The 27833-nt window shown below is 38.7% G+C and overlaps 1 protein-coding gene and 1 non-coding gene across 6 annotated transcripts in view; one reads left to right on the top strand and one right to left on the bottom strand.

Moving 5' to 3' along the window:
- The window catches only part of FIG4 (FIG4 phosphoinositide 5-phosphatase), a 129828-nt gene that overhangs the window by 12352 nt on the left and 89643 nt on the right, over window positions 1–27833 (top strand). For all 5 annotated transcript variants that reach the window (XM_004264730.3, XM_049695513.1, XM_033418670.2 and 2 more), the window contains exons 2-5: window positions 11362–11460; window positions 13218–13341; window positions 19541–19697; window positions 23234–23284. In XM_004264730.3, coding sequence (XP_004264778.1) covers window positions 11362–11460; window positions 13218–13341; window positions 19541–19697; window positions 23234–23284 — 431 coding nt within the window. The remainder of the gene's footprint in view (window positions 1–11361; window positions 11461–13217; window positions 13342–19540; window positions 19698–23233; window positions 23285–27833) is intronic.
- Window positions 21796–21929, bottom strand: LOC117199404 (small Cajal body-specific RNA 8). The gene has a single exon (XR_004480639.1). It is a non-coding gene; the product is annotated as a small Cajal body-specific RNA 8 (non-coding RNA).

The following is a 27833-nucleotide window of genomic DNA, read 5'->3' as shown; positions in this document are numbered from 1 at the left end:
TCAGAGGTTCCTTAAACTGTTTTCATTTTTTAAATTTGCTTTTTTTTTTTTACTTCCTAGATTGGGTGATTTGCATTATACTGTATTCCAGATCATTTATGCATCCTTCTGCATCATCTAGTCTGCTGTTAATTCCTTTTAGTGTTTTTCAGTTATCGTATTCTTTTGTTCTGACCGGTTCTCTTTTTATATTTAGTTCCTTGTTAAAATTCTCAGTTTGTTCATCTATTCTTTTCCCTAGTTCAGTTAGCATTCTTATTACTAATGGTTTGAACTCTCTGGTAAATTACTTATCTGTGTTTCTTTAGTTGTTTTTTGTGTTTTTTCCCTCATTTTTTTATTTGAAAGAAATTCCTCTGTCTTCTCATTTCACTTAAATTTCTCTGCCCTGTGAAATTAGGTGAAATAGTTACCTAGCCTGGTATTGAAGGGAGTGGGAGTGTCCCTTTACAGTCTGCATGTACCCAGTGGCTTTGGTGGGAGAGCTAGATCTGTTGTGAGCATGAGTCATGTCTTCCCCCGTGGTGTGCTGGTAGCTATCACCTTGGTAAGAGGTGGGCCTGGGGATGGAGGGGTTGGAACCATAGCCAAGTGTGAACCAGGGCTTCTCTCTGCTCATTGGCCTACACCACCCTATCGGCGGGGTCAGATCCCAAGTTGCTGGAGGGTCAGGTCTGAGCTGGTTCTGTTGCCTCTAAGTGTGTGCTCTCCCCCCTCCCAGCTTTGGCACCTTCACCGCAGAGGGGAGCAGTGCTGGAGAAGAGGGGCCAGAGTGGTGCCTGCTGTAGGCCAGGGTGCGCTAGGGCAGTCTCAGCACACCAGTCAGAGTTCCATATTGCTTCCAATCTTTTGCCTCCCTGAGCACCAGGAATGGCTGCCCTTGCCCCATTCAGATGTCCTGCTGGTCCAAGCTGGTGATGTCCCCCAGAGTTGCACGCTCTCCTCAGTTGCAGCAAGCTTTACCCTAGTGTTCCATAGAGCAAGAGAGTCTGGCGCCAGTGCTTATCTCAGGCCGGCGCACGGTCATGGGAAGCTGGCCAGAATCCTGGTCAGTTTCAATCTGCTTCCTCTGCCTTGTTTCAGGAGTAAGCGAGCATGTGTGTGCTCTTCACAAGTGAAGTCTAGGTTTTTACAGCCCTGCTGTCAGTCCCACTGGTTTTCAAACCAGTTAAGAGGACTTGTCTTCCTGGTGTCTGACCCCAGGGCTGGGGTGCCCAATATGTGGTTCGAACTACTCACCCCCTGGGGAGGATATCTCCAAGCCCATGTAACCCCCCTCCTCTTCTGTGTCCCCTCTCAGGGGCCCAGGTCCCAAACTGATTGCTTCTCTTCCCTTCCTACTTGACACCATGTGCTCGCTCTTAGAGTCTTGGCTGTATGAGTCTTTCTGCCAGTCTCCAGTTTGCTTTCAGTGAGAATTGTTCCACATGTAGATATATTTTTGGTGTGTTCATGGGGAGAGGTGAGCTCTGCATCCTCCTATTCTGCCTTCTTGATCCCCTTCCTGTTCGATTTTTTATAAGTTTGCTAGAATTTACTACTGAAAGCATTTGGACTTGAAGTTGCTTTGTTGGGCAAATTTTGATAATCATTTTTTATAGTAGGTATAGAGCTATGCAGAGTTTCAGTGGGTCTTGAATCACTCCTGATAAGTTGTGTTTTTCAGTAAAATTTTCCATTTCATCTTAGTTGTTGAATTTACTGGCATCAAGTTGTTCATAATGTTCCCTTATTAACCTTTTGATCTCTATAGGATTTGTAGTGAAGCTCCTTCTTTCATTCCTGACATTGGTGTTTTGTGTTCTTTATCATTTTTTTGGATCCACCTTGCTAGGCATTTATCAATTTTATTACTCTTTTGAAAGAACCAACTTTTGACTTGATTAATTTTCTCTATTGTTTGTTTTCTGTTTAATCAATTTTTGCTCTTAGGCTTATAGATAAGCCTCTTCCTCTTATAGATTTTGGGTTGATCAGTTCATTTTTTTTAGCTTCATAAGGTACAAATTTAGATCATTGACTTAATTTTTTTCTTTTCTAATATAAAGCATTTAAAACTATAAATCTAAGTAGAAAAATAGTCAAAAGACTGTGGAAAAAGTATTAGTAGCCTGAACAATAGATAAAGCAGTATATTCTTATATACAAATTTTTTTTTTATAAAACTGAAAAATGAAACACCTGACAAAAAGGACAAGGACCTGAATAGGTGATTTGCCGAAAAAGTATGAATATGAAATGATGTTCAACTTGCTAATAATTAAAGTAATAATGTGAAAATAGATTCCCATTTTTCACTTGTCAGAATGGCAAAGATTGGAAAGATTGACCAAAGTCATTGTCGACACGTGTATGAAAGAAATGGGCATTCTTGTTTTGGTTGATGGGGGGGGTATTAATTGGTTGTGAAGGAGTTAGGGGACACATTGAGGAACAAAAGAGACAGTGAGCAAGATAGGGTGCCTCTTATACTGAGCCTTCATTTAGAAGGGAAAGTGGGTAGAATTGCCCCGAGGTGAGGTTCATGTTGGCATTGTCACCTTGTGTTTAGAGGTGGATTTTGAGGACTGTTTGGAGAGGAAAGGGAGATGGGTTGCTAGATAGCGTGCAGGAAATACAGTTCTGGTCTTGGGAAGGTTCTCCTTCCTCCAAAGCTTTACCTGTTCTGTCACTCAGCACCTTCATCTTGTCCTTTGGCTCATGTGACCCAGGCCTACAGATAAACTAAGGCCAGATCCTGCCCTGATGCTCATACATCCCAGTGCAACTAGGAGTTGCCCACAGGTGATTAGCAATCTGAAGTTATCCTGGAAAAAAACTGCAGTTTACCTTAGATGATTTCCAGTTTCTAGCCTTTAATACATGATGCCCTAGGGGTCTTACCATTGCAATAAGTGACCATTTCATAACAAAGAAATGAACACAAAGCAGTTAACTTTAAAATTGGTAGCTGAACGGAACTGTGGCAGATTTTTGTGTCTGCATGTGTTTTGTGGGAGTGAAGTTGTTAAGATAATTTTTACTTTTGCTAGCTCAGAATTGTTAGTGTGTATGTTTGTATCTTTGTGTTTATTTAATTCCTGCCTGGTTCTAAAAAGATTTAAGGAAGCTCCTCCCTCCTCCCCACCCCATCACATGAAACAGAATAAAATAAGTAAGAACCACTTCATGAGGAATGTAGCTTATTTAATTAGCCCTTGATTATTAGTCTTGATTTGGGAATTAGGGGATAGGAGAGGACAGCATAGGATGTGGTTCACTAAGGGACTGTGGAACTGGGAACCAAATGATATAAACTGGAGAGAGAATCAAAGTGATGATAGCAGATTTAGAAGATGTGATTGGAGGTGACAAAGTTTCCACTTGTTTCTAGAGGTGATTTGACACTTGCCCATCAGTAAAGCCCTGAAGCTGTGAAGAGTGAGCTTGGCGACATCCCTCTCTATCAGAGGCTCCTTTCCCTTTCTGGACTGTGTTACCCGTTGTGGGATTGCAGGAATCAGAGGTGGCAGGCCTGCAAGATTGTTAAAGATTGTGAGAAGTAACTTCGTGATGATCTTTAAAAATAATACCTTTATTCTGAAAGTTCAAGTGAAGTTTAGTATTAATTGAAGCTGTCAGACAACCTAAAATGTCTCCTCTTTCAAGGAGGCTGATTTTTCTTCCCTCAGCTGAAAAGTGAGTGATTAATTAGCCTGTCATTATCAAAGGAGATGATAATGTTAGTAGATACCGAATTTCCTGTTAAGTGGATTACCTATTGTATTCCATTTGGAGTTCAGGTATATATTTTAGAAAGACATTCATCTTTAAACCAAGTCACCACTGTTAAAGCTACATATTGAAATTTTAAGCTTTTTCTTGATACTTAACTTTCAGAAGAGAGCCAGCTCAGATCATCTTCTATCTTAATAGGCATTTTAAGGTAGCTTTTTTTGGTATCCTAATTTTCCACCCCAGTTCTTGCCAAACCGCCACCCCCCAACAAATCTAACATACACAGATGTTCTCCCCCGCGGAGTCGATTCATCTCATCCGCGTCTATGCATGCATTCAGGCAGTCTAGCTGATGTGTGCCTGATTTATGGAAGTCTTGTACACTCCAATTACTGCTCCCTTTTCCTTCCCGGTTGCTTTTGGGCATTTTATTTACCTCCTTTTTCACCTTCACCATTTGAATTTCAGACTGCCAGTACTTGAGATGACCTTTCCTTCTTCCTACAATCTCTAGTTATTACTAAGAATTTACAATGAATTTAACCCCAACTTTCTAGATATGTAAGTCTCTTCTCAGCCCATTCACATATGTTAGGTATTCTCACTGGCTTCATCTTCTTGAAGCAGTGGCTCAAATCTGGACTGGTTGCTCCCAAGGCCTCCAGCACAGCCGCCATCCTGGATCTCCCTTGACCATCATTCAGCAGCCTCTCTTGTGATGATCTCCTGACTTTTCCAGAGCCTGTATTTTTTTCTTTCTTGATTTATGCCCTCATTTTGGTGGAGCACCTCCTTCAGTTGCTTCATGAGAAAGTGAAACTTGTGTGACTCAGATTGGGACTTCAACCCAGAGGCTGGGACTCGAATCCAGCCAAAACCCAGGTTGGGGCTTGAACCCACAGTCTTTTAACTGAGATTACACCCTGGTCTCAGGTCTTAATGAAGCTCAGGTTCTTGATGTCTCATCGCAGAAAGAATTCAGGGAGAGACAGATTGATAGGTAAGAAGTGGATTTATTTAGAGAGAAACACACTCCACAGACAGAGTGTGGGCCATCTCAGAAGGCAAGAGAGGCACCAGGGTACAGGGTTGTCAGTTTAGGGGTGGATAATTTCTTAGGCTAATGAGTGGGAGGAGTGTTTCAGCTATTTTGGGGAAGGGGAGGGCATTTCCAGGAATTGGGCCACCACCCACTTTTTGACCTTTATGGTCGGTCTTGGAACTGTCATGGTGCTTGGTGTGTCATTTAGCTTGCTGATGTGTTACAATGTACATGTATGCAATGCAATGTATACTGAGGCTCAAGTCTAGTGGAAGTTGACATCTGCCATCCTGGACCTATTTGGTTCTAATCAGTTTATGTCATGTCCTCGAGCTATGTCATTCTTTTAAAGATTGTGCCCTACCCCCTTCCCTCCTGTTTCAAAAGGGTTCATGGACAGGAAGTTTTTTGAGCCCATACATTTCTGAAAATGTCCTTATCCTACCCTCAGGTTTGATTGATAGGTTTAATGTTGAATTAAAGATTGAAATTAATTTTCCCTTAAAAATTTGAAGGCATTATGTCCCTGTCTTCCACCTTCAGTGTTGCTGTGGAGACTTTCTAGTGTTCATTCATTCATTTATTTATTTATGGCCGTGTTGGGTCTTTGTTGCTGTGTGTGGGCTTTCTCTAGTTGCGGCAAGCGGGGGCTACTCTTCGTTGCAGTGCACAGGCTTATTGCAGTGGCTTCTCTTGTTGCAGAGCATGGGCTCTAGGCATGCGGGCTTCAGTAGTGTGGCACGTGGGCTCAGCAGTTGTGCCTCGCAGGCTCAGTAGTTGTGGCGCACAGGCTTATTTGCTCCACGGCATGTGGGATCTTCCTGGACCAGGGCTCGAACCCATGTCTCCTACATTGGCAGGCGGATTCTTAACCACTGAACCACCAGGGAAGTCCCAGTGTTTCACTATTCTTGATCTTTAGTTTGAAGCCTTTTTTTCCCTCTTTAGAAGCTGTGCTAGCTCCTTTTTACCTTCAGTTTTCTGAAATTTTACACTCCTACCTCCAGAGATAAAAGATGCCACAGATTTCCGTGCCTTTGGAGATTCTGTAGTATAAATTAGATTGCTTCTTGACTTCCCACAGCTCTCTTGGGCATGCTTTTCAGTTTCAAATGATTTTTTTTGCTGCTACTTCATTTTTTCTTTTGCCCTTGGGGCTTATGTCTAAAACAAATGACCATAAAAAACTTTATTATGATTTTCGCAAGGCTTCTGGGAGGAACAGAGGTGTTCACTCCTCTGTCTTTACCCATAAGGCTACCCATTTGCTCTCCACCCAGCTCTGCTGTGGATTTTGCCCCCACTTCACGGAGACTGCCCCTTGCCCCTGGAACAGCCACTCACAAGCTCTTATCGTCAGACCCCCTGGACACTTCTCTGTCCTCATCTTTCTTGACCTCTCAGCATCATTTGATGTGGCAGTGACCGCCCCCTTCTTTTCCAAATCATCTCCCTTTGCTTTGATGACTCCAGCTGCCCTTCCTCTCAGTCTTCCCAGCAGGTTCCTTCTCCATATTCAGCTTCTAAATAATTTTATTTAGATTGCCTCAGGCTAGGGGTTTTTTGGTTTTGTTTTTTGTGAGGGTTTTTTTTGGCTCTGTCTCTATCTTTACTCTCCCAAGAAGGTTAATCCAGTCCCATGACTTCACTTTAAATGCCATTTATGTGCTGATGACACCCTCTGAGATCTCTCCTCTGAGCTCCAGACTCAGTTCCCACTTGATCCCTTTGGGAATGTTGTAAACAGAAATCTTGTTTTTCCTTCAAACCTGCTTCTTCTCCAGTCAAGCCTACATCCGTAAGTGGCACCACCATGTAGCTAGTTGCTCATCAAGCAAAAGTAATTGGATTGATTACTCCTTCTTTTCCAATTTAATCCATTAGCAAGTTCTATGCCCAGAATCTATCTTCAATTTATCTTTGCCCTTAGGTGTCTAGCCCAGTGCCTGGCGCATGAGACATTCACTGGTAAATGACCAAGTGAATGATGTCAATAGGGAACCAGGAAAATTGGTGTTAAAAATGTGAACTTTTAAAAATGTTCTGAAAGACAGTCTTTGAAAGTAAAGGCAGAGGGACTGTTCTAGTTTAAAAGACATTTTTAATAAAAGACCTGGGACTTCCCTGGTGGCACAGTGGTTAAGAATCCACCTGCTGATACAGGGGACACGGGTTCGAGCCCTGGTCTGGGAAGATCCCACATGCCGTGGAGCAACTAAGCCCATGTGCCACAGCTACTGAGCCTGCACTCTAGAGCCTGCGAGCCACAACTACTGAGCCTGCAAGCCACAACTACTGAAGCCCGTGTGCCTAGAGCCTGTCCTCCGCAGCAAGAGAAGCCACCGCAATGAGAAGCCCACGCACCACAACGAAGAGTAGACCCCGCTCGCAGCAACTAGAGAAAGCCCACGTGCAGCAACAAAGACCCAACGCAGCCAAAAATAAAATAAATAAAAAAGACCTGGTAACCAGATGCAATGCAGGATCCTTGATTGAATTCCGTTTTGTTTTTTAAGCCAGCTATTTGGGGAAATTTGGTGGATTGTATATAGGTAATATTGTATCAATGGTATTATGATTATGTGGGAGTATGTCCTTGTTTTTAGGAAATACAAGTTGAGGTTTTTTTGGTTTTTTTAAAATTTATTTTTATCTGTGGCTGCGTGAGCTTTTTTTAAAAAATTAATTAATTAATTTATTATTTTTGGCTGTGTTGGATCTTCATTTCTGCGCGAGGGCTTTCTCCAGTTGCGGCGAGCAGGGGCCACTCTTCATCACGGTGCATGGGCCCCTCACTGTCGCAGCCTCTCGTTGCGGAGCACAGGCTCCAGACACACAGGCTCAGTAGTTGTGGCTCACAAGCTCTAGAGCGCGGGCTCAGTAGTTGTGGCTCGCGGGCTCTAGAGTGCAGGCTCAGTAGTTGTGGCTCACGGGCCCAGTTGCTCCGCGGCATGTGGGATCCTCCCAGACCAGGGCTCGAACCCGTGTCCCCTGCATTGGCAGGCAGACTCTCAACCACTGCGCCACCAGGGAAGCCCCTAAGTTGAGGTTTTTAGGGATGGTGTATTACGATACCTGCAACTGGTTTTTCACGTGGTTCAAAAGGGAAAAATGCTTATCTCAAGAAGGAAGGAGGGAGAAAACAAATGTAGCAAAACATTAACAATTGGTGAATCTAGGTGAGTGGTATACAGGTTTTCATTGTACTATTCTGTTCATTTTACTGTGGGTTTGAAAATCTTCAAAATAAAAAAATTAGAAAAAATCAGCAGTGGAGAAGAATTTAAGGAAAAGATATTTCAGGGCAATTTTTAAGCCCCAAAATGCTGAAATTCATTTTGAAGCATAATATTAAATATAATAAAGCTTAAGTATATACATAATTATAGAGCTGATTTATTTAACAAGATGGAAATAAAACCAAGTAGAAATAAGGCCTTTCTGGAAAAGTTACTTCTTAAAAATTTGATGTGAAGGTCGATGGTGAACCGCCCACCAGAGGGCAGTGCAGGAGAGTGATTCTGTGCACAGCTGAGAGCTCTGGTTTTCTTTCTCACTTCACTGGATCCACAAGAGGTCGCTCCTCTCGGCACAAAACATTTTCAAGATTCTTAGACCACTTTAATAGAGAATGTGGTGCGTTTAATGTTGTCCCAGAGGTCCCTTGTCAAGATGCTATATATAAGCTCAAGTTCAGACCACCCCTTTGAGTTACTCATTGCTGAGGTCTCCCATATGTAGGCTCGATGCATGTGTTAATAAACTGTTTTTTTCTCCTTAAAAAAATAAATAGAGAATGTGGATAGTTGCACTGCTTTCCGTTTCTTTCTCTCCACTCTGATCTGCCTCTGAATTCTTTGGATTTTTGCCTTGGCCCCTCTGCTTCGTGGAGTACTTCATGCAAGTGTCTGGATAAGAGGGGTGTAGATCTGCCCTCCTGTGTGTGCTCCAAAGGCCAGTAGTGCATTTGCCCACTCGCATCCCAGGAATTATATCTGTCTTTTTATTACAAACTGCCAAATCATAGTCCTACTACAGTTCATCTTTAGATTCCCTAGGATCTATTGAAATTCTAGGAATATCACTCAGGGGTTTTACCTCTCTTAAAGCTGTGATGTGCCTCCTTTTACTGAGTGGTTGATTTAAAAGGGCTGTCTTTCTGTGTAGGGAACCAAACAAGGTGGGTTAGTGTAAATGTTGTAGAAAGTTACCCAGCAGATTAAATGATTAGTCCGTGGTGAGTGGCTGTTCTTTCACTTAACATTTACCCAGTGCCTGTGGAACCAGATTGTGCTACTAGACTAGAATTTAAAACCACAGGGGTTAGGGGGTTAGCCCCAGACTCCTGAGCTGTTTATATTTAGGTGAAGGGGGCAGACCTGCTCCAAACAAATTTGGACAAGGTGCTCAGAGGAAGTGCTAAATTCAGATATAAGCAAACGTTCTTTGGCGGGGGCAGGCGGGAGGGGGTGGGTGTCACGTGCCCTATCTTGGCTCAGTACATCAGGTCCTGTCTGGAGGTCCTTCAAGGCCAAACTCAGCATCAGGACAATACCAGCCTCTCTGGCTAGCTTGCTCTGACCCTCCCCAAATGAGTGAAGTGCCCTTCCCATGTTGTCATCACGTCCAGTTCAGACGTCTATTACAGCACGCTGTTGTTCATGGTTGTTAATTTGCATGCTCATCTCTCCTGAGGACAAAGACAGATTACTAATAGATTTGTGCATTTTCCCACTCTGGTTCCATTCTGGTGTTGCATATGCTTTTTTCCCTCCGGGGTATCTCTTTTTTCCTCTCTTTTGGGGATCTTTTTCTCAAATACAATGGCATAGGCTCGCTGACATCTTAAAAAGTAAAGCAAAGAAAAGGAAGTAACACTCATTGAGTGCCTTCTTTGTATTGAACACTATTCACTGTGTTAGGTGTTTTATGAGCATCTTCTCCTTTGATCTTGTTCCTCTAACAAACTCGCCAAGCTTCTTCCCCTTTCAGGTCTTTGCACTTGCTGTTTCCTTTCCTGGGAACTGTTTTTCCTCAAGTCCTCAAGAAGGTGGCTCCCTTTTCTGCTAACAAACATGTATAGTTTACAAACCATTCTTCTGAGGTTGATTTTATTAGGCTGGTGACCCTGTTCTCCTCTCAGGGGTGGGTAGGGTCTCAGGGAGGAATTCGCTGAGGTCATCCCGAGAACGTTGGACTTATTCCCTCTCACTGTGTCCTTGCCTCTCTAGCTGCTTCCCCAGTGCATCCTGGTCACTGGATGTCTCGAATTAGTTTACTAATTTTTATTATAATTGCTCTATTTCTACCTCATGATAATTGGTACCGTCATCCAGACTCTACCTCTCCCTAGGAGATGAGGGATTCAGTATTTTGGTTAGCTTTCCCCTTAAGTCTGGGCTAAGCCATCATCTTTTAACACAGAGTTTTGTTATTTATAATCTGGAAGTCTAGGTCAGATCTTTATAAACAGATATATACTTAATAATTTAAAAATCCATCTATTTCTACAGATTTAGCATTAAAACAATATAACCAAGTGCTTATATTCTGTTGTACATATCTTCTGTTATAAATTCTTACTTTAAAAAATCTTCCCCATCCTTTGAGGCTTAATTCAAGTCTTAACTCCTCTGACGTTTTCTGCATCTGTAGTACCCAACATTAATCTTTCCTGCTCTGAGATCCTGTGGTCTACATACTTCAGTTTGGCCATTAATCTAGAGAATCTTATTTGTTATTTAATTGCTTTGTGTATCTGTATCTATGTGACTTATGAGATGGTTAGATGCCAGTTGATGGTAGCAAGGTGTTCTCAGTTTTTGCAGTGTTGAAAAAGTGTCACTTCAAAGGACTTTTTTGAAGCAATATATCTTTAATTTATTTTTCCTAATGGAGTTTTACTTACTTTCTTAAACACAATTCAAAACTTATTCATCTGGTTTAGCATTTTCTTTGAAGCATTTTCTTTGAATATAGGATGATTATTTTTCTGTATTTTTACACACACTCCAAGGAAGTGTGTCAGAAAAGAAAGAATATTATTTCCTGTAGCTTATCTATAAAAAGCCATTTGGGAAAGTACACTCATTTTAATCTTTTATAGGACTTAGGGGTGGATTTTTATAGTTATATTAAAGTCATTTTTAGTCTTCTACAGAAAATTTGTAAAGATTTATTTGATTAAAATATCAATATTTGATATTGATTTATATCAATTAGCTATAATTGTGTAAGCATTCCTAATTATGTGTTGAGCTTTCTAATTCTTACCAGAGCTGCTGCTTCCTGGTAAAGTTTAAACATGAGTCTCCAATCAGGTTAATCTCTGTATAATATAATTAAATTCATCTGGCCTGGTTACTGGGTACATTTTAAATATCAGACTGATGCTTATCATGACACCACTACGAATATTTCAATTTTAAAGTTGACCTTTTAGAATCAGCCTTTCTTTAATCTGCCAGTTATACTTAACAGAAATATTTCTTTTAAAAAGTAACCTGACTTTACTGTATTTAATTAAAAAAATTGAAGTGACTATAAAATGTGTATAAGGCAAACTGCCTTAAAAAACTAATGACATTTCTTTTTATTTATAGAGATACTTTCTAGTTGGGAGCAATCATGCAGAAACAAAATATCGTGTTTTGAAAATTGATAGAACAGAACCAAAAGATTTGGTAATAATTGATGATAGGGTAAGTATCTTGAAAACCTGAATACAAACAGAAACTTGTACTTGTTGTTTACAGGATATGAAATATCCTTACAGCTTCTAGTGACATATACTTTTTTTTTATCATACATCTAAAAATTATAATTTTTCATGGTTGGGTAGAATTTGAATCTTTTATCTGGTTTCTGGAAATTACTGATGTCGGAAAGTATGCCAGAATTACACTTTGTCCCTCATTTTGATTTGTTTTACAAAGCAAACTCTTTGGGTAAGATAATGAATATATTTTCTTAAAGGAGTTCCATTTTAAGGATTCAATATAATTCTTAGTATTTCATCCACCAAAGAGATTATTTATTACTCTGCTTTAATATGAAGCTACTTGAAGTCACAAAGGACTGGTAGGGTCTCTTCTGATCACTTGCTGGAGAAATGTTACGCTATTCTTATCCAGATGTTATATTATCCAGAGTTGGAAATACAGACTTAATTCAGGTGGCTCAAAAATATGAGGCTTTTAGTCAAAAGGGAAATACAATAAGGTGGAATTGACCAGTTAATTTTAACTCTCAAATGAGAGCACCTAACTGACCCTTTGTATTGAGGTTCCTGTCTGTGAATATTTCTGAATCCATGTAGATGCCTGGTTTTTCAAATATGTTAGTAGCTACAGTTTGGAAGCCATTTTACATAAGCTCTTTGCAAAGCTATTTTCTATGTTATAATAATTTTAGATAAATTGTATTTTGTGACTTCCTGTACTCCTGGGTGTCGTGGTTCCTATCCCATCCCCAACACACACACCATCTGGGAGTTTTTATTAATATAATATAATGATTCTTGGCTTTCTTTGTGGATAGGAGTGGTTGATCAGGGATCTCTTTGAGAATCTAAGGAAAGCTATGGGCCTTCTCATAAAAATGCACATATGCACGTTTAACCAAAACTTTGCATACAATTTTAAGGGGTTTATAGATTTCTTGAAACTTGTCTGTGGGTACCTTAAATCTCTGAATCTCTGTCCAGAAGATAAGGTTTTGATACACCTTTTTAGTACAGCAGCCTGGGGTCCAGGAACCACCCTTAACTGCTAACGTTAAAGAATTTGTTGGCTTTAATAAAAAGAAACGAAATTGAGTTATTTGTAGTGAGGTGGATAGACCTAGAGACTGTCATACAGAGTGAAGTCAGTCAGAAAGAGAAAAACAAATACCGTATGCTAACACATATATATGTGGAATCTAAAAAAAAAAAAAAAAAACGGTTCTGAAGAACCTAGGGCAGGACAGGAATAAAGACGCAGAGGTAGAGAATGGACTTGAGGACACGGGGAGGGGGAAGGGTAAACTGGGACGAAGTGAGAGAGTGGCATGGACATATATACACTACCAAACGTAAAATAGATAGCTAGTGGGAAGCAGCCGCATAGCACAGGGAGATCAGCTCGGTGCTTTGCGACCACCTACAGGGGTGGGACAGGGAGGATGGGACAGAGACGCAAGATGGAGGAGATATGGGGATATATGTATAGCTGATTCACTTTGTTATAAAGCAGGAACTAACACACCATTGTAAAGCAATTATACTCGAATAAAGATGTTAAAAAAAAAAGAATTTGTTGGCTTTTTTAAATTGTACCTTAGTCCTGCACTATTATGTATACTTCTCTGAAATAGCTAATGATGTAAAGTTGTAGGCAACTTCTAATTTTCAGGGGTAACTAAATAATGAACCTAAAAAGCGAGCACAACCTTACAGATTAAATTTGCTTATTTCTAGCATGTATATACTCAGCAAGAAGTGCGAGAACTTCTTGGCCGCTTGGATCTAGGAAATAGGACAAAGATGGGACAGAAAGGATCATCTGGGTTATTTCGAGCTGTTTCAGCTTTTGGTGTTGTAGGTAAGAAACATGCATCCCTCTTACTACCTCTTTTTTTTTTTTTTTTCCTACATAGACTCCTTGAAGATAGTTTGCAAGGCTTATATTTATATAGGTTTATAAATATGACCCATCCTCTGTGGCTTTGGTTGTTTAAAACTGAATTATCTATCAGCCAAGTATCAAACAGCCTTTATATAGCATCTTCTATGTGCTTAGGACTGTGTTCAGTTTCGTGTGGGATAGGAACAAATGTAGCGATGGTGTGGACCTTTAAGGAGTCTGTCTTGTCAAGGAATGAAAAAGTAAAAATTGGCTTGGACTGTAAACATCAGCTGGAAAAACAGATACAGGTAAAACCAGCTTTTAAATTAAGAGGAGTCTCTCCCAAGGACATGCTACAGTGTAAAGTGTCATAACCCCTTTCTCTGAAAGACAACTGCTTTCTTACTCACTGAGAAACTTTGTTCTCTAAAATCACAGACTATCAGAAACTTTGCTCTTTAAAATTGTGTCAGTAAGAGAAAACATGCCCCTCTTGCCTGTATGAGCTAAGTCATTTTGACACAGAGAAGCAGCCTCGATTGACAACTCATGCAAAGTTTCAGATAAGGGGTTTCTGGACACAACAGTCTACAGCTCTGCTAACTTTGCTGCTTTCAAAGAAATGAGACCACGAGTCTGCTTCACAATCTAGACTTGATGTTTATCTCTTTACATACAATCTTGCTTTGGTTTGAGTCTCTTTGTTTAAATTTTACCTAATCGTGTCCCCAAATCCTATAATAACGCCTATATTTATTCATGAACAAATATAGAAATGGCCTTGGCCTTTAAGTAGTCTGTGGTCTGGCTTGTGGGGCATTTGTGAGATGCCTCACAGTTCTTCTGGTGTGTTGTCCTTAGTGGGTCAGTAAACCTGTCTTTGCTCTACCATGGGTTTGTCCCGGGGAGTCTTAAGATGATTGGACTAGGATGGGGGACAAAACCCAGTGCATATGAAAACAACTCCAGGATTGGAATTAAGAGCCCAGCTGTGTAGTCAAAGGTAAATGGTATTGGAGATTATATAAGAGGTAGACTTTTTGGACCTGGAATGACAAGGAAAGGTTTCCTGAAGATGATGAGACTCAGGCTGGACCCTGGAGGAGAAGCAAGATTTGGATGGATGTGGGGAAGGGAGGAGAGAGCTCCAGTAGGGGCAACAGCAGAGGTGCGGGCATGAAGATGCCCATGGGTCCTGGGATGCTGGCAAGTAGTTGGGTGAGGCCAGGTCACTGGGACCTTGGAAGCCAAGCAGAGGGCAGTTGTATCTCAGCTTCCCTGTTGGCAGAGCCTTATTTTGAGTCTTTTTTTTTTTTTTTAACACTTACAAAATTATCTCTCTGCTTCTTAAACCTACTGGACTGTATGCAATATTGACTGAGTGATTGGTGTCTATAGATGCTAACAAAATTAATATGGTCTGAACTATGCTATATAGTTTCATATTCTCATGTTCATTTTTTTGATTAGTACTTTCTCTTTGGTGACCCTGTATTTGTTGAGACTTTGATCATTCATGTTCCGCCGTATTTGCAGTTCATTTTTCTCCGTGTGCTCTCATAGCCCTTCGATGTGTAATCCATTTAGGTGCATTTTGTGCCTTAGGCGGCTGCCAGGGAAAGTTGAGAGTGGTAGGTGTGATTGATTTCCTCTCCCTAGGACTGGCCCCTTCTCTGTACATTCTGCTCAGTCTTGACAAATCCCTTGAGGTTTCATGTTTAATGGGTACCTGTTTGTGGGCGTGTGCATGTCAGTGTATGTCAAGTGAGTTCATATGTTTAAATTCCATACATTCCATATGTGTTAAATTCCACTTTAAGTGTTACTTATATGTTAAAGAAAAAAAACTTGTAAGTAAAATGTGTCTCAAATACAGTAGGCTTAATTAGTTACTTAATAGGTTAAATTCATTCCTTTAAATGCTGATACTTTATTATAGCTTTTTAAAATGGAAATTTCCTAAAGTGTTTGTAATATCGAATGCCTCATTAGCCAGGGTTAATTATTCAAAATTGAACCTTCCTTGATGATTAAGTATAACGAATTGAAGATCAGTTATTGACCTGTGTTTAAAAATAGCTGCCCTCGGGTGTTCTGGAGTTGTATTGGGCAGTTTGCCTTTACACTAAGTGGCCTCTAGATGCTGTACTGTGTTGTTGTAATGGTACTTTCATCATTCTTCATTGTTCTGGGCATATTTGCTTTTAGCAATATTCCTTGCCTCATTTTATTTTATTTTATTTTATTTTGAATTTTATTTTATTTATTTTTATACAGCAGGTTCTTATTAGTTATCTATTTTATACATATTAGTGTACATATGTCAATCCCAGTCTCCCAATTCATCCTTGCCTCATTTTAAATCTGTTGATAACTAAGCTTATAAAACCAAAGCTTTATTTTAATCAATTGATGACCAACTTTATAACCAGATACTCATTTTATACACAAGTATTAGTTAATAAACTTTGGGTAAGGGCTGAAGGTGTCTCCATGTTTCTCTTAGGTGGCATTCTTAGGTATTGTGGTAGCAATTTCTCTCGCAATTTGAGGCCTCTTTGAGACTGTCCTTGGATGGTGAAGTCACCAAAAGACTAACCTACCAGTAGAGTGACACAGTAATGTACTAAGTAAGCATTTGTTATTTTCAGGGCAGTGGACTTTATGTATTCTAGTTCAACCATGTAAATAAAGCTTAGAATCTTTAAGAGTAAATAGGGAGTAAATAAAAGGCTATGATTTGTCTAGTACTGCCTTAGAAATAATGAGGGCTACTGAAATAGCAAAACACAAAATGCTTATCTTTGAAAAATGTATAGTCTGGTTGTCAAAATAATACATGTGTGAAAGGGCTAGAGTGGTTGTCTTCTGTGACTGAAATATTTTCTCTCAACTTTTTCAGCATGCCTAATTTGTGAATAGCACTTTGGCTGGGATGTTTTGGACTGTTATCGTGGTTAATTTAATTCACAATCTATAAGAATCTAGAGCAGTGCTTCTCAACTATCTATAGTAAAGGACCAACCAATTTTTTCCAGAAATATGTCACAGACCAGCACAGGATCCTACTGTGCATAGCTTGTCTTCAGCTTGGGCCACATGTGATTCATCACATAAGTTCAGTAATACCCAAACTAGTCTTGCCTGTTCAAGGCAAGTTCATTGATCATGAACTCAGATGTTTCTAAACCCTTACTTTCAATTCGTTTACTTGTCTTTTCATGGGCTGGTACCGAAAGCACAGGGACCATTACTGGTCCCCAGACATGGATTGATCCCGTCCTATAGCTACCTTGCCCATTTCTGACCTGCTCCATTGTTATTTGGCAGCCAGCAGGAGGCTTGGGAGACCACTGGATGGGATCATGAGCATCCCTCACATAGTTGTTTTATCTGGTCCTGGGGCACGCAGATGGAGTCGGTGGCTGGTGGCCTGTAGTCCTTACTACTCTCAGCTCTGTGACCATCCAGCCCCTTTTGATATATGTCCTTTTTCTGCGTGTGTCACCTGTCAGAAGATACTCTTGTAAGCTGCTAGTACAATGTGTCATTATAGCAGACTAAGTGATGGACTCAGTTGTTCTTTAAAGCAACACCCTTAGAAATAGATTGCAGATCCAAGATACAGGGAAAACAACAATAAAGTGTGAGCCTCAGACTAGTAAGGGAACAGTAGATTTGGTGTTAGAGAGTCACTTTGGTCCCTTGTGGTTTTTGATACTTCTCTGCCAGAGTGCCAGAGTGTTGTTTTCCCTGAAGGCTTGCTTTTTTTTTTTGCGGTATGCGGGCCTCTCACTGTTGTGGCCTCTCCCATTGCGGAGCACGCTCCGGATGCGCAGGCTTAGCGGCCATGGCTCACAGGCCCAGCCACTCCGCAGCATGTGGGATCTTCCCGGACCGGGGCACGAACCTGTGTCCCCTGCATCGGCAGGCGGACTCTCAACCACTGCGCCACCAGAGAAGCCCCCTGAAGGCTTTTAAGATAGTGACTAGGTGACACGGTGACCTCCCAGCAGGATACTGCCCTCTTCCCTGTTGGTGGGCTTGTGGGTCCTCTCCAGCCACCAGAACTCCACACCACTCCATCCTCTCACACTGCCCTTTTTTATTTACTTTGCTTGGTTTCCAACTCAAATGACACAGCCTTCTCTACTCAGAGAGAGAGAAATCACTTTTGCGTGATGACTGTCATCTAGGCATCTGGGAAACACTCAGGGAAATTGGTCTGGGATCAGAAGTACGTAGAATGAAGATGAAAAAACTTGTTCTGGTTTTCAGTATGTTAAAACGATGAATAGGCTGACTCTTGACAGAGGTCTATGCCAAGCTAAAGCCTTTTAATTGTTGGTTATATTTGATAGGAACCTTTTAAAAAGGAGTGACGTTTCCAACTGGTAGTAAAAAGGAAAAAGAAAATAATCTCATAATATGCTGAAAGCATTTTATGCTGGTAGAAAATATTCTTTTGTGCAGTATATTTACTTCATCAAAATTATGAAGGGACATGTAGGATGAAATAGAGCTGAAAACATAAAATTCAGTTGGAATGCAGGTTGGAAGAAATTATTATAGAGAGTTTTTTTTCTATAAAAAGTAAATATATAGCAAGAACAAAGGGGAAACTCATTCATCTTGGGAATATTTATTATTTAAAACCAATTAGATTCTCTTTTTTGGGTGTTTTTATGCTGCTCCCAAGCCCCTTAATTTTGTAGGTTTTAGCCTTCTAAAAGGATAACTGCTTCCTAACTTTTAATGAGGTTGACTTTAGCTTTTTCTCCTATCTTAAATCCTTTAGCTTTAGTCAGGGAATTTTTAGCTAGTCTCCAAGGGGAGGTGGGGAGGAGCATAAACGAACATTTTTTAAAAATGTGCTTTGTGGATCTCTCAAATATAAGTATTTTTCATGGTTTTAATAGAAGTAGCCAGGTTCATAAAATCCATGAGGTGTCTTTTATATATTTTGGCTCATTTATGTTAATATGTTCAATTACTGATTTTCTTTTTTGTCAGTTAAGAATAACAAGACACAGACAATGAGTATTTGCCAAATCTAGAGCAGCCATTTATAGCACCAAGATCCTAGCTCAGGCTTTATAGAGTGTAACAGAGAGAGAGAGAAAGAGAGAGTGAGTGGGTACACCCACACATGCACATAAGAAAGTTAGTTTTGAAAAATGGTTACGCTATATATAAGATCCTTGGTTGAGTTTTTCTTTCAGTGCTTTGAATATGTTATCCCACAGCCCTCTGGCCTCTACTGTTTCTGATGGGCAGTCAGCTGTAAGTGACCGTATCTGACTCACCCTGTCAGTGGGTGGGGGTGATGGGATCCAGTATTTGTGCTGGGGTAAAGCCTCCACTCTACAAGTAGGACTGGGTAGAAGAAAGGAGCCCCCACTTTCAGATGTGCTTGCCTGGAATAAAGCGTCTGCAGCACAGAGCTGGAAGGAATGGGAAATGCTGGTGCCCTGCACCTCCTGAGCAGAAACCAAGGCTCTAGACTGAGAGCTGGGGAGGGAGGAAGGGGTACTGTCTTTTTTGGCGACACCTGCCGGGAGTAGATATTCTGTCCCACTGAATTGGGAGAAGGGTGTAGAAGGGAAGCAAATGATGTTTCGTATGTCACAGACTTCCTGTTCTTTCCAAGATCTAGTAGATTTTCTTGAATAAATGTTTCTCCACTTGCTGTATGCCATTAGGAGAATTTCCAGAAACTTTCAATGTTTTGTTTTGTTTTTATAATTTTTACCAGTTGTGGTTGTTTCACTGGGGAGAGGCTCTGCTGAGCTCCTGACGTAACCAGTTCAGAAGTGTTCCCCTCCCTCTCCCCACAACCAACCAAGAGAGTTAGTTTTAACTCCCAAAGCAAAAGTTCTGGGAGCCAGAACATTTTTAACCAAGACTGTGCGGTAACTAGTGTGTTGCTGAGAACTTAGTGTGACTGAACATTAATACATATGGTCTTTCTTTAATCAGGTTGTTTAGAGCAATATTTTTAAGTGAGATAAATATTTCTAGAGAATAATTCTAAGACAACCGAAAATTTGTATGGCTGTAAATCATAGAAATAATAAAGTAGGAAATGTGTCAAAAGTCTTTGCCTTTTAAACATGTATCTAAAAGCATTACTAAGTTTAGGAAATGTATTTATCTTTCTTTTTTTGTTGTGTAGGCTTTGTCAGATTTTTAGAAGGCTATTATATTGTGTTAATAACCAAAAGGAGGAAGATGGCAGATATTGGAGGTCATGCAATATATAAGATTGAAGATACAAATATGATCTATATACCCAATGATTCTGTACGTATTACTCATCCTGATGAAGCTAGGTATGTACTGGTGGTAACTGCTATTTTTTTACCTGGTAGACCAATTAGAAAATAAAACATAGTCAAAAGATTATAAATGTTATGTTAAAATGTAAAATACTGGCTCAGAATGCTACAGCTTTTGTTCAAGTGCTATTAAAAACCCTCCATTAAAACAATTGATTTGGGCAAGAATCAACAATGGCTCCTAAAACCATTAGGTGAGAGGTTATTATTGAGGAACAGATATTCACTCAGTCTCAACATACCATACTCCGTAACTATCTTTATTATTTACAAAGAGAAAAAAATGACAAACATACTCACCAAATGATCAAACTTAGCATCACCAATAATGAGACAAAACTGACATTATTTACCTCTTAACGTGAAGCAATGGGAAGGACGCCCACTACCTGTGTAGTTTTCTTACTAAAAATATTTAACTTAAATCTAAGCATGAGGAAATAATCAGATAAATCCATATTGTGGGACTTTCTGTAAGACACTGGCCTGGACCCTCCAAAAATGTCAATGTCGTGCAACACAGGAAGAGCCAGAGAGTTGTTCTAGAGTTTAGAATAGACATGACAAAGTGCAACACTTGAATTTCTGTTAGATCCAGGATTAAAACATGTGCGTGCATGCTCATGTACACGTGCGTGCGCGCACACACACACACAGCTATAAAGGACTGTACTGGAATGGTTTGTATATGGACTATATACTAGGGGATATTGGATCAGTATTAAATTTTGGGTGTATAATGATATTGTGGTTACTCAGGAGATTGTCCTTGTTCATAATAGATATAAAATAAAATATTTAGGACTGAGGTTTCATCATGTCTGCTACTTACTGTAAATGGTTTAGAAAAATAAAATGTACATGTATATTTAAAGAGAGAGAATGTATGTGTGTATAAATGTATAATGAGAAATGTTCAACAGTGAATTCAGGTGAAGGATGTACTGCTGTTTATTACACTATTTTTTCCCCCAATTTTTCTATGGATTTGAAACCTTTAAAAAGTTTTGGGGGGAAATTACTGGAACCTTGGGCATGTGGGGAAAGGCTATTAATAAATTAATAAAATGATAGAGAAAAGACTAGAATTGGTTTATTTTAATATTATAAAGGTTAAAATGGAACAAAGTTAGGCATGCTTATAAGTTTTTAGGGAAGGTAACAGTTTAGATTTTAATTTCACTCAGTACTTTCATGGTGTTGTTCTAGATACATGAACTGGAATTTAAAGGTGGTGTGGCTCTCTTGTTTAAGACCCTCTTAGATAGTGGTTTTCTGGACCTTTGTGGCATTGTCTTTGGTATTTGGAAGTGGAGTATTTAAAACATAATTTGTTTACACAGGGGTAAGTAGAGTTTACCGGATAGAGTGGACTTTTGTCTTATACTAACAAAAAAATTATGTCTCTTATAGCTTATAGGCAGGCATAGTATATTGAATAAAAGTGAATCAGAGAGGAATCTAAAAAAATGATACAAATGAACTTATTTACAAGACAGAAATAGACTCACAGACATAAACAAATTTACCAGAGGGGAAGGGGGGGCAATAAATTAGGAATTTGGGATTAACAGATACACACTACTATATATAAAATAGATAAAAAACAAGGATCTACTGTATAGCACAGGGGACTATATTCAATATCTTGTAGTAACCTATAATGGAAAAGAATCTGAAAGAGTATATATATACATATACGTGTGTGTATATATATATAACTGAATCACTTTATTGTAGACTTGAAACATTGTAAATCAACAATACTTCAATAAAAAATAAATTAATTTTAAAAAGTGAATCAGATAGGCCAGTGCATATAAATCCAAGGGTTGGGGAAAAATTAAAGAGGTTTATATTATTTATAAGCCTCATCTTTATGATTCTTTAGCTGAGAATAGTAAAACAAATTACATTCTTCTATATAGTGATATGACTATCTTTAAAGAATGAACTTATCTTGTGATTAATATTGTATAGTAGATGGAATAATCCAGAATAAGATACAGTTATTTTATTTTTTTTAATTTTTAATCCAAGTTATGAGTAAGAAAGAATTCCATTCACTTGATGTATTTGAATATTCTAAGGAAACTGTCTGCCCCGTATCTGTCCGTTACGATTTCACTCAATTCGTCCCGGTCATCAAAAGGCAGTTTATTATTCTAGGGAAGTATAGTGACAATTAGAGCAGTACTTCAGCCCAATTTGTGTATCAGCCTCCCAAAGATACAGTTATTTTAATAGCTTGTTATAGGTGGACTTATACTATTACTGGATAGGTAAACTTTTACCATACTTACAAAACTATGTAATCCAATAATGCCTTTAAGTAAAAATGTTTGGTATGATATTAGGAAATAAAGTACCATAAAACATTTCATACAAAATAATAAGTAGATGTTACCCCTCTGATGTATGGTTGTATCAACATTATAAAATTTGCTAGAGCAATTCACCATGTTAAAATATTGTTGGGAAAAATTATGACTATCTTAATATATGTAGAAAATGTATTTGAGGGAATTCCCTGGCTGTCCGGTGGTTAGGACTCTGCGCTTTCACTGCCGAGGGCACAGGTTCGATCCCTGGTTGGGGAACTAAGATCCCGCAAGCCGCACGGCGTGGCCAAAAAATATGTGTGTGTGTGTGTGTGTATGTATTTATATTTATATATATATTTTTCATATATATATATATATATATATGACAAATTCAATACCCATTTGTGATCAGTGTCTTTAAAAGGTTGAAATGAATATGAAAAAGTGTTAACATTTATTAATCCTGAGTGGTAGATACATGGACATTTTATTCTGCACTTTTTTTTTCAGTTTAAAAAAACTTTGCAGCTTAAAATTATGGTGACCCACAAACATTTCTGCTTGTTTTTGTTCCTCTACTCTCTCCAACCTCAAAGCATATTGTGAAAACAAGAACAGTATTCACTTCTGTCTTGCCCAAAGTCTAAGCGCCCTATGTATGTAAGGGCATGACTTTCCCTCTCTGGCATAATCAGTGATGAGGAAGCAGTCAAACTAAAGTTAAGGGTCTCAAGTGATGATCAGGATATTTAGAAATTGCTCCAGTTGAAATCTCTTCTCCAGTTATGGATTGAATTTCTCAGTTTCAATGAGTGTATTTACAAATATAAATGTATATATATATGTATATGTTAAGCTATGAACAAATAATGGTGTTGTGTGAATGCAATATGCTTTGGGGTTTTTTGGTCATTTTTTTCCCCAGTTTTATTGAGATAAAATTGACATACATCACTGTGTTAGTTTAAGGTGTTCAGCATAATGGTTTGACTTAGATATAATATATTGTGAAATGATTACTGCAGTAGGTTTAGTTAGCATCTGTCATCTCATATAGATACAATAAAAAGAAAAAGAAAAAAAAGAAGAAAATTTCTTTCCTTGTTATGAGGACTCAGTATCTACTCTCTTAACTTTCATGTATATCATATAGCAGTGGTAACTATAGTCATCAGGTTGTTAACTATAGTCATCATTTTTTTTCAGGTATCTACGAATATTTCAAAATGTGGACCTGTCCAGCAATTTTTACTTTAGGTATGTTTGAGCTGAATTTTGCTCTTATCATTCTCTTAAATGTTTATATAATTTTCCATAGGGTAAAAACAGAATCAGTAGTACTTCAGTTATTCTTTTTTTAAAAATAGCCAAAGTTTTTCATATAAAATAGTACAAATACAAGTATTTCCTCCTTTTAAAAATCTGATATTTGAAATTTTGAATGGATAAATTGTAATTATTCTCACTATAAAAATCATCTTTATTAGAATTTTAAGGAAATATTCTTATCTTTTAGTTTTGAACTACAAAAATGAAATCTGCATTCAGTCTATATACAGAGTTGTAACAGTTTCACAGTTTTCAATTTAACAATCTAGCAAAATTAGGTAAAAATAAATTCAAAATAAGAAGAACTGTTGAAATACCAACATACCGCTGCTGGCATTGTAAATTACTAACTTTCCTGGAGAGGAACGTAGCATTAAGTATATATGAAAATATGCCTAAAGGTAATAAATCAGGAGATAAAATATTAATCCTTATTTGTAAAGGGACATTAATAGCTTCTCTATTTATCATGGCCCAAACAAGCAAACCAACAAACACAGGAACAACCCAAATATCGATAATTGAAAAATAAGCAAACAAAGTATAGCAGAGCATCATGATAAAATATTATACCACTGATGATGTGACCAATATGTAGGCCAGGTAAATAGAATTTTCCATGTAGCCAAATAACTTTCTTTCAGCTATAATGTCCAAACTCAAAAGTAGAACATAAAATAGCATATAGCAATAAGGACTTGAGTCATGGGACTAGAAGAGGACCCAGAGTGTTGTAGCTATTGGTGTTACATACTTTTGGGATACTTTGCATTATTTTAAATTTATTTTTAAACTGTTAATATAGTTAACCATTTCTTTATGAAATAAAGAAAAACTTGTCTACTGTGTAGAGTGGATTATGTCTTCATTGATGTGAAACCGAAGACAGTTAATTAATTTAGCAATAGTATAGTGAAGGGCTCCTAAAGAAATAATTTTTGCTTCCACCAATGTTTATTGAAAGTATATTTCCATTGTATTTGTTTCCATCATTTGCTTTTCAGCCTTTATTGCTTAATTATGTTTATAGTCTCTGTGAGTTATTACTGAAGCTCAGTGGTACTGTTAGAAATGGTCTTCTCCTGATTCACCGTTTTCAGCTTCGTCTGCATCCCCATACTGAGTTCTGAACAAGTCATTCCATAAGTAAAAATATGAGGTTAAAGACTTCTGGAAAGGTTATACTGCATTGTTATGATTCAGCTAGAATAAAGCAGGAAGAATTGATTGTTAAAAGTAAAAGCCCAGGGCTTCCCTGGTGGCGCAGTGGTTGAGAGTCTGCCTGCCGATGCAGGGGACACGGGTTCGTGCCCCGCACCGGGAAGATCCCACATGCCGCGGAGCGGCTGGGTCCGTGAGCCATGGCCGCTGAGCCTGTGCGTCCAGAGCCTGTGCTCCGCAACGGGAGAGGCCACAACAGTGAGAGGCCCACGTACCGCAAAAAAAAAAAAAAAAAAAAAAAAGTAAAAGCCCAACTTCTCTCCACCCCCCAGCTTTATTGAGATATTATTGACATATGTAAGTTTAAGTTGTACAATGTGATGATTGATACATGTATAGATACATGTATATATTGCAAAATGATTACCACAATAAGGTTAGTTTACACCTTCATCCCATCACACAGTTGTGATTGTGTGTATGTGTGTGTGTGTGTGTGTGTGTGTGCGCGTGTAGTGATAACATTTAAGATTTGCTCCCTTAACAAATTTCAAGTATATAATTCAGTATTGTTAATTATAGTTACCATGCTCTGTACATTAGGTATCTAGATCTTATTTATCTTATGGCTAAGAGTTTGTACCCTTTGACCAACATTTCTCCATTCCTCCCCCTGCCACTGGCAACTACTATTCTACTCTCTTGTTCTGTAAGTTCAGCTTTTTAAGATTCCACATGTAAGTGAGAACATAGTCTTTGTCTTTGTTTGTCTAACTTATTTCACACAGCATAATGCCCTCCAGGTCCATCCATGTTGTTGCAAAAGGCGAGATTTCCTTTTTTATGGCCAAATGATACCCCATTATTTATATATGCCACATTTTCTTTATCCATTTATCTGTTAATGGACTCAGGTTGTTCTATGTCTTGGCTGTTGTCATTAATTCTGCAGTGGGCGTGGGGGAGCAGATACCTCTTTGAGATAGTGATCTCATTTCCTTTGGATATATACCCAGAAATGGGATTGCTGGATCATATGGTAGTTTATTTTTAATTTTTCAAAAATTTATTTAATTTTATTTATTGATTGATTTTGGCTGCGTTGGGTCTTCGTTGCTGTGCGCGGCCTTTTCTCTGGTTGCTGCGAGCGGGGGCTACTCTTCGTTGCGGTGCGTGGGCTTCGCATTGCAGTGGCTTCTCTTGTTCCAGAGCACGGGCTCTAGGCATGCAGGCTTCAGTAGTTGTGGCACGGGGCTCAGCAGTTGTGGCTCACGGGCTCTAGAGCACAGGCTCGGTAGTTGTGGCACACGGGCTTAGTTGCTCCGCAGCATATGGGATCTTCCTGGACCAGGGCTTGAACCCGTGTCCCCGGCATTTGCAGGCGGATTCCCAACCACTGAGCCACCAGGGAAGCCCTATTTTTAATTTTTTGAGGAACCTTCATTCTGTTTTCCATAGTGGCTGCACCAATTTACATTCCCACCAGCAGTGCAAAAGGTTCTCTTTTCTCTACATCCTTGCCAACCCTTACTGTTTCTTTGTTTGTTTTATAATAGCCATTCTAATAGGTATGAGGTAATATCTCATTGTGCTTTTGATTTGCATTTCTCTACTGTGATGTTGAGCAACTTTTCATGCACTTGTTGGCCATTTGTACGTCTTCTTTGGAAAAATGTCTATTCAAGTCTTTTGCCCATTTTAAAATTGGATTATTTGTATGTTTGCTGTTGAGTTGTATGAGTTCCTTATGTATCTTGGCTATTAACCCCTTAATAGTTAGATGGTTTGCAAATATTTTCTTCCATAAGTTGCCTTTTTATTTTGCTGACTCTTTTTCTGTGCAGAAGAAGCTTTTTAGTTTGAAGCTTTTTAGTTTGTTTATTTTTGCTTTTGTTGCTTGCTCTTTTGGTGTCATATCCAAAAAACATCTTTGTCAAGAACAGTGTCAAGGAAATTTTCTACTATGTTTTCTTTTAATAGTTTTATAGTTTTGGGTCTTACATTTAAGGCTTTAATCCATTTTGAGTTCATTTTTTGTGAGTGGTGTAATACAGGGGTCCAATTTCATTCTTCTGCTGGTGGTTGTCCAGTTTTCCCAGCACCATTTATTGAAGAGACTATCGTTTCTCCATTAGTCTTTTTGGCTCCCTTGTCAAATATTAGTTGACTATATAGGAGTGGGTTTATTTCTGGGCTCTCTATTCCATTGGTCTAGGTGTCTTTTTTATGTCAGTAACACACTGTTTTGAATGCTATAGCTTGGCAGTAAGGTTTGAAATCAGGAAGTTTGATGCCTCCAGCTTTGTCCGTCTTTCTTAAGATTGCTTTGGCTATTAGGAGTCTTTTGTAATTCCATACAAATTTTAGAATTGTTTTTTTTCTATTCCTGTGGAAAATGTCATTGGCATTTTGATAGGGATTGTATTGAATCTATAGATGCCTTTGGGTAGTATGGACATTTAAACAATATTAATTCTTCTGTTCCATGAACACTGGATATCTTTCCATTTATTTGTGTCTTATTTTTTTCATCCATGTCTTATAATTTTTAGTGTACAGATCTCTTACCTCCTTCGTTAAATTTATTCCTAAGCATTTTTTATGCTCTTGTAAATGCGATTGAAAAACCAACTTTTTTTTTAATTTAATTAATTAATTAATTTATTTTTGGCTGTGTTAGGTCTTCGTTTCCGTGCGTGGGCTTTCTCTAGTTGCGGCAAGCAGGGGCCACCCTTCATCGCGGTGCGCGGGCCTCTCTTGTGGAGCGCAAGCTCCAGACGCGCAGGCTCAGTAGTTGTGGCTCACGGGCCTAGTTGCTCCGCGGTATGTGGGATCCTCCCAGACCAGGGCTCGAACCCGTGTCCCCCACATTGGCAGACAGACTCTCAACCACTGCACCACCAGGGAAACCCCAAAACCAACTTTTTAATATAGATTTTACCCCTGTGAGATTAGATGCTAGTAAAACTAATGGCTCTATCAAGCAAATGTGGTCAAATTTAATTTCACAGATGAAATAAATCAATTTCAAACAAATAAATAGTAAATCAATAATTTGATAATTAATAAATTGAGGAAGAAATAATTAAAATATGTATGTGAGTCTCCAGACAAAATTGTAACCATCTTAAAATATGACTAAAATACTTTCAAATTTGTGTAAACCTAAAGAATTCTAGATACTGTCTGAAATTCTGTGCTAAAAATATATAGCTAGAGATACTTATAAAAATTGTTAATTTTGTGCAAATTTTGTTTGCACAGACTGTTACAATTTTTTGGATGACTATTATGCTTTTCAAACATATTTTACCAT

Source organism: Orcinus orca, chromosome 12, assembly GCF_937001465.1.
Source record: "Orcinus orca chromosome 12, mOrcOrc1.1, whole genome shotgun sequence".
Taxonomy (NCBI): Eukaryota; Metazoa; Chordata; class Mammalia; order Artiodactyla; family Delphinidae; genus Orcinus; species Orcinus orca.
Note: the sequence above shows the minus strand (reverse complement) of the source record. Positions and strands in the feature narration are given on the sequence as shown.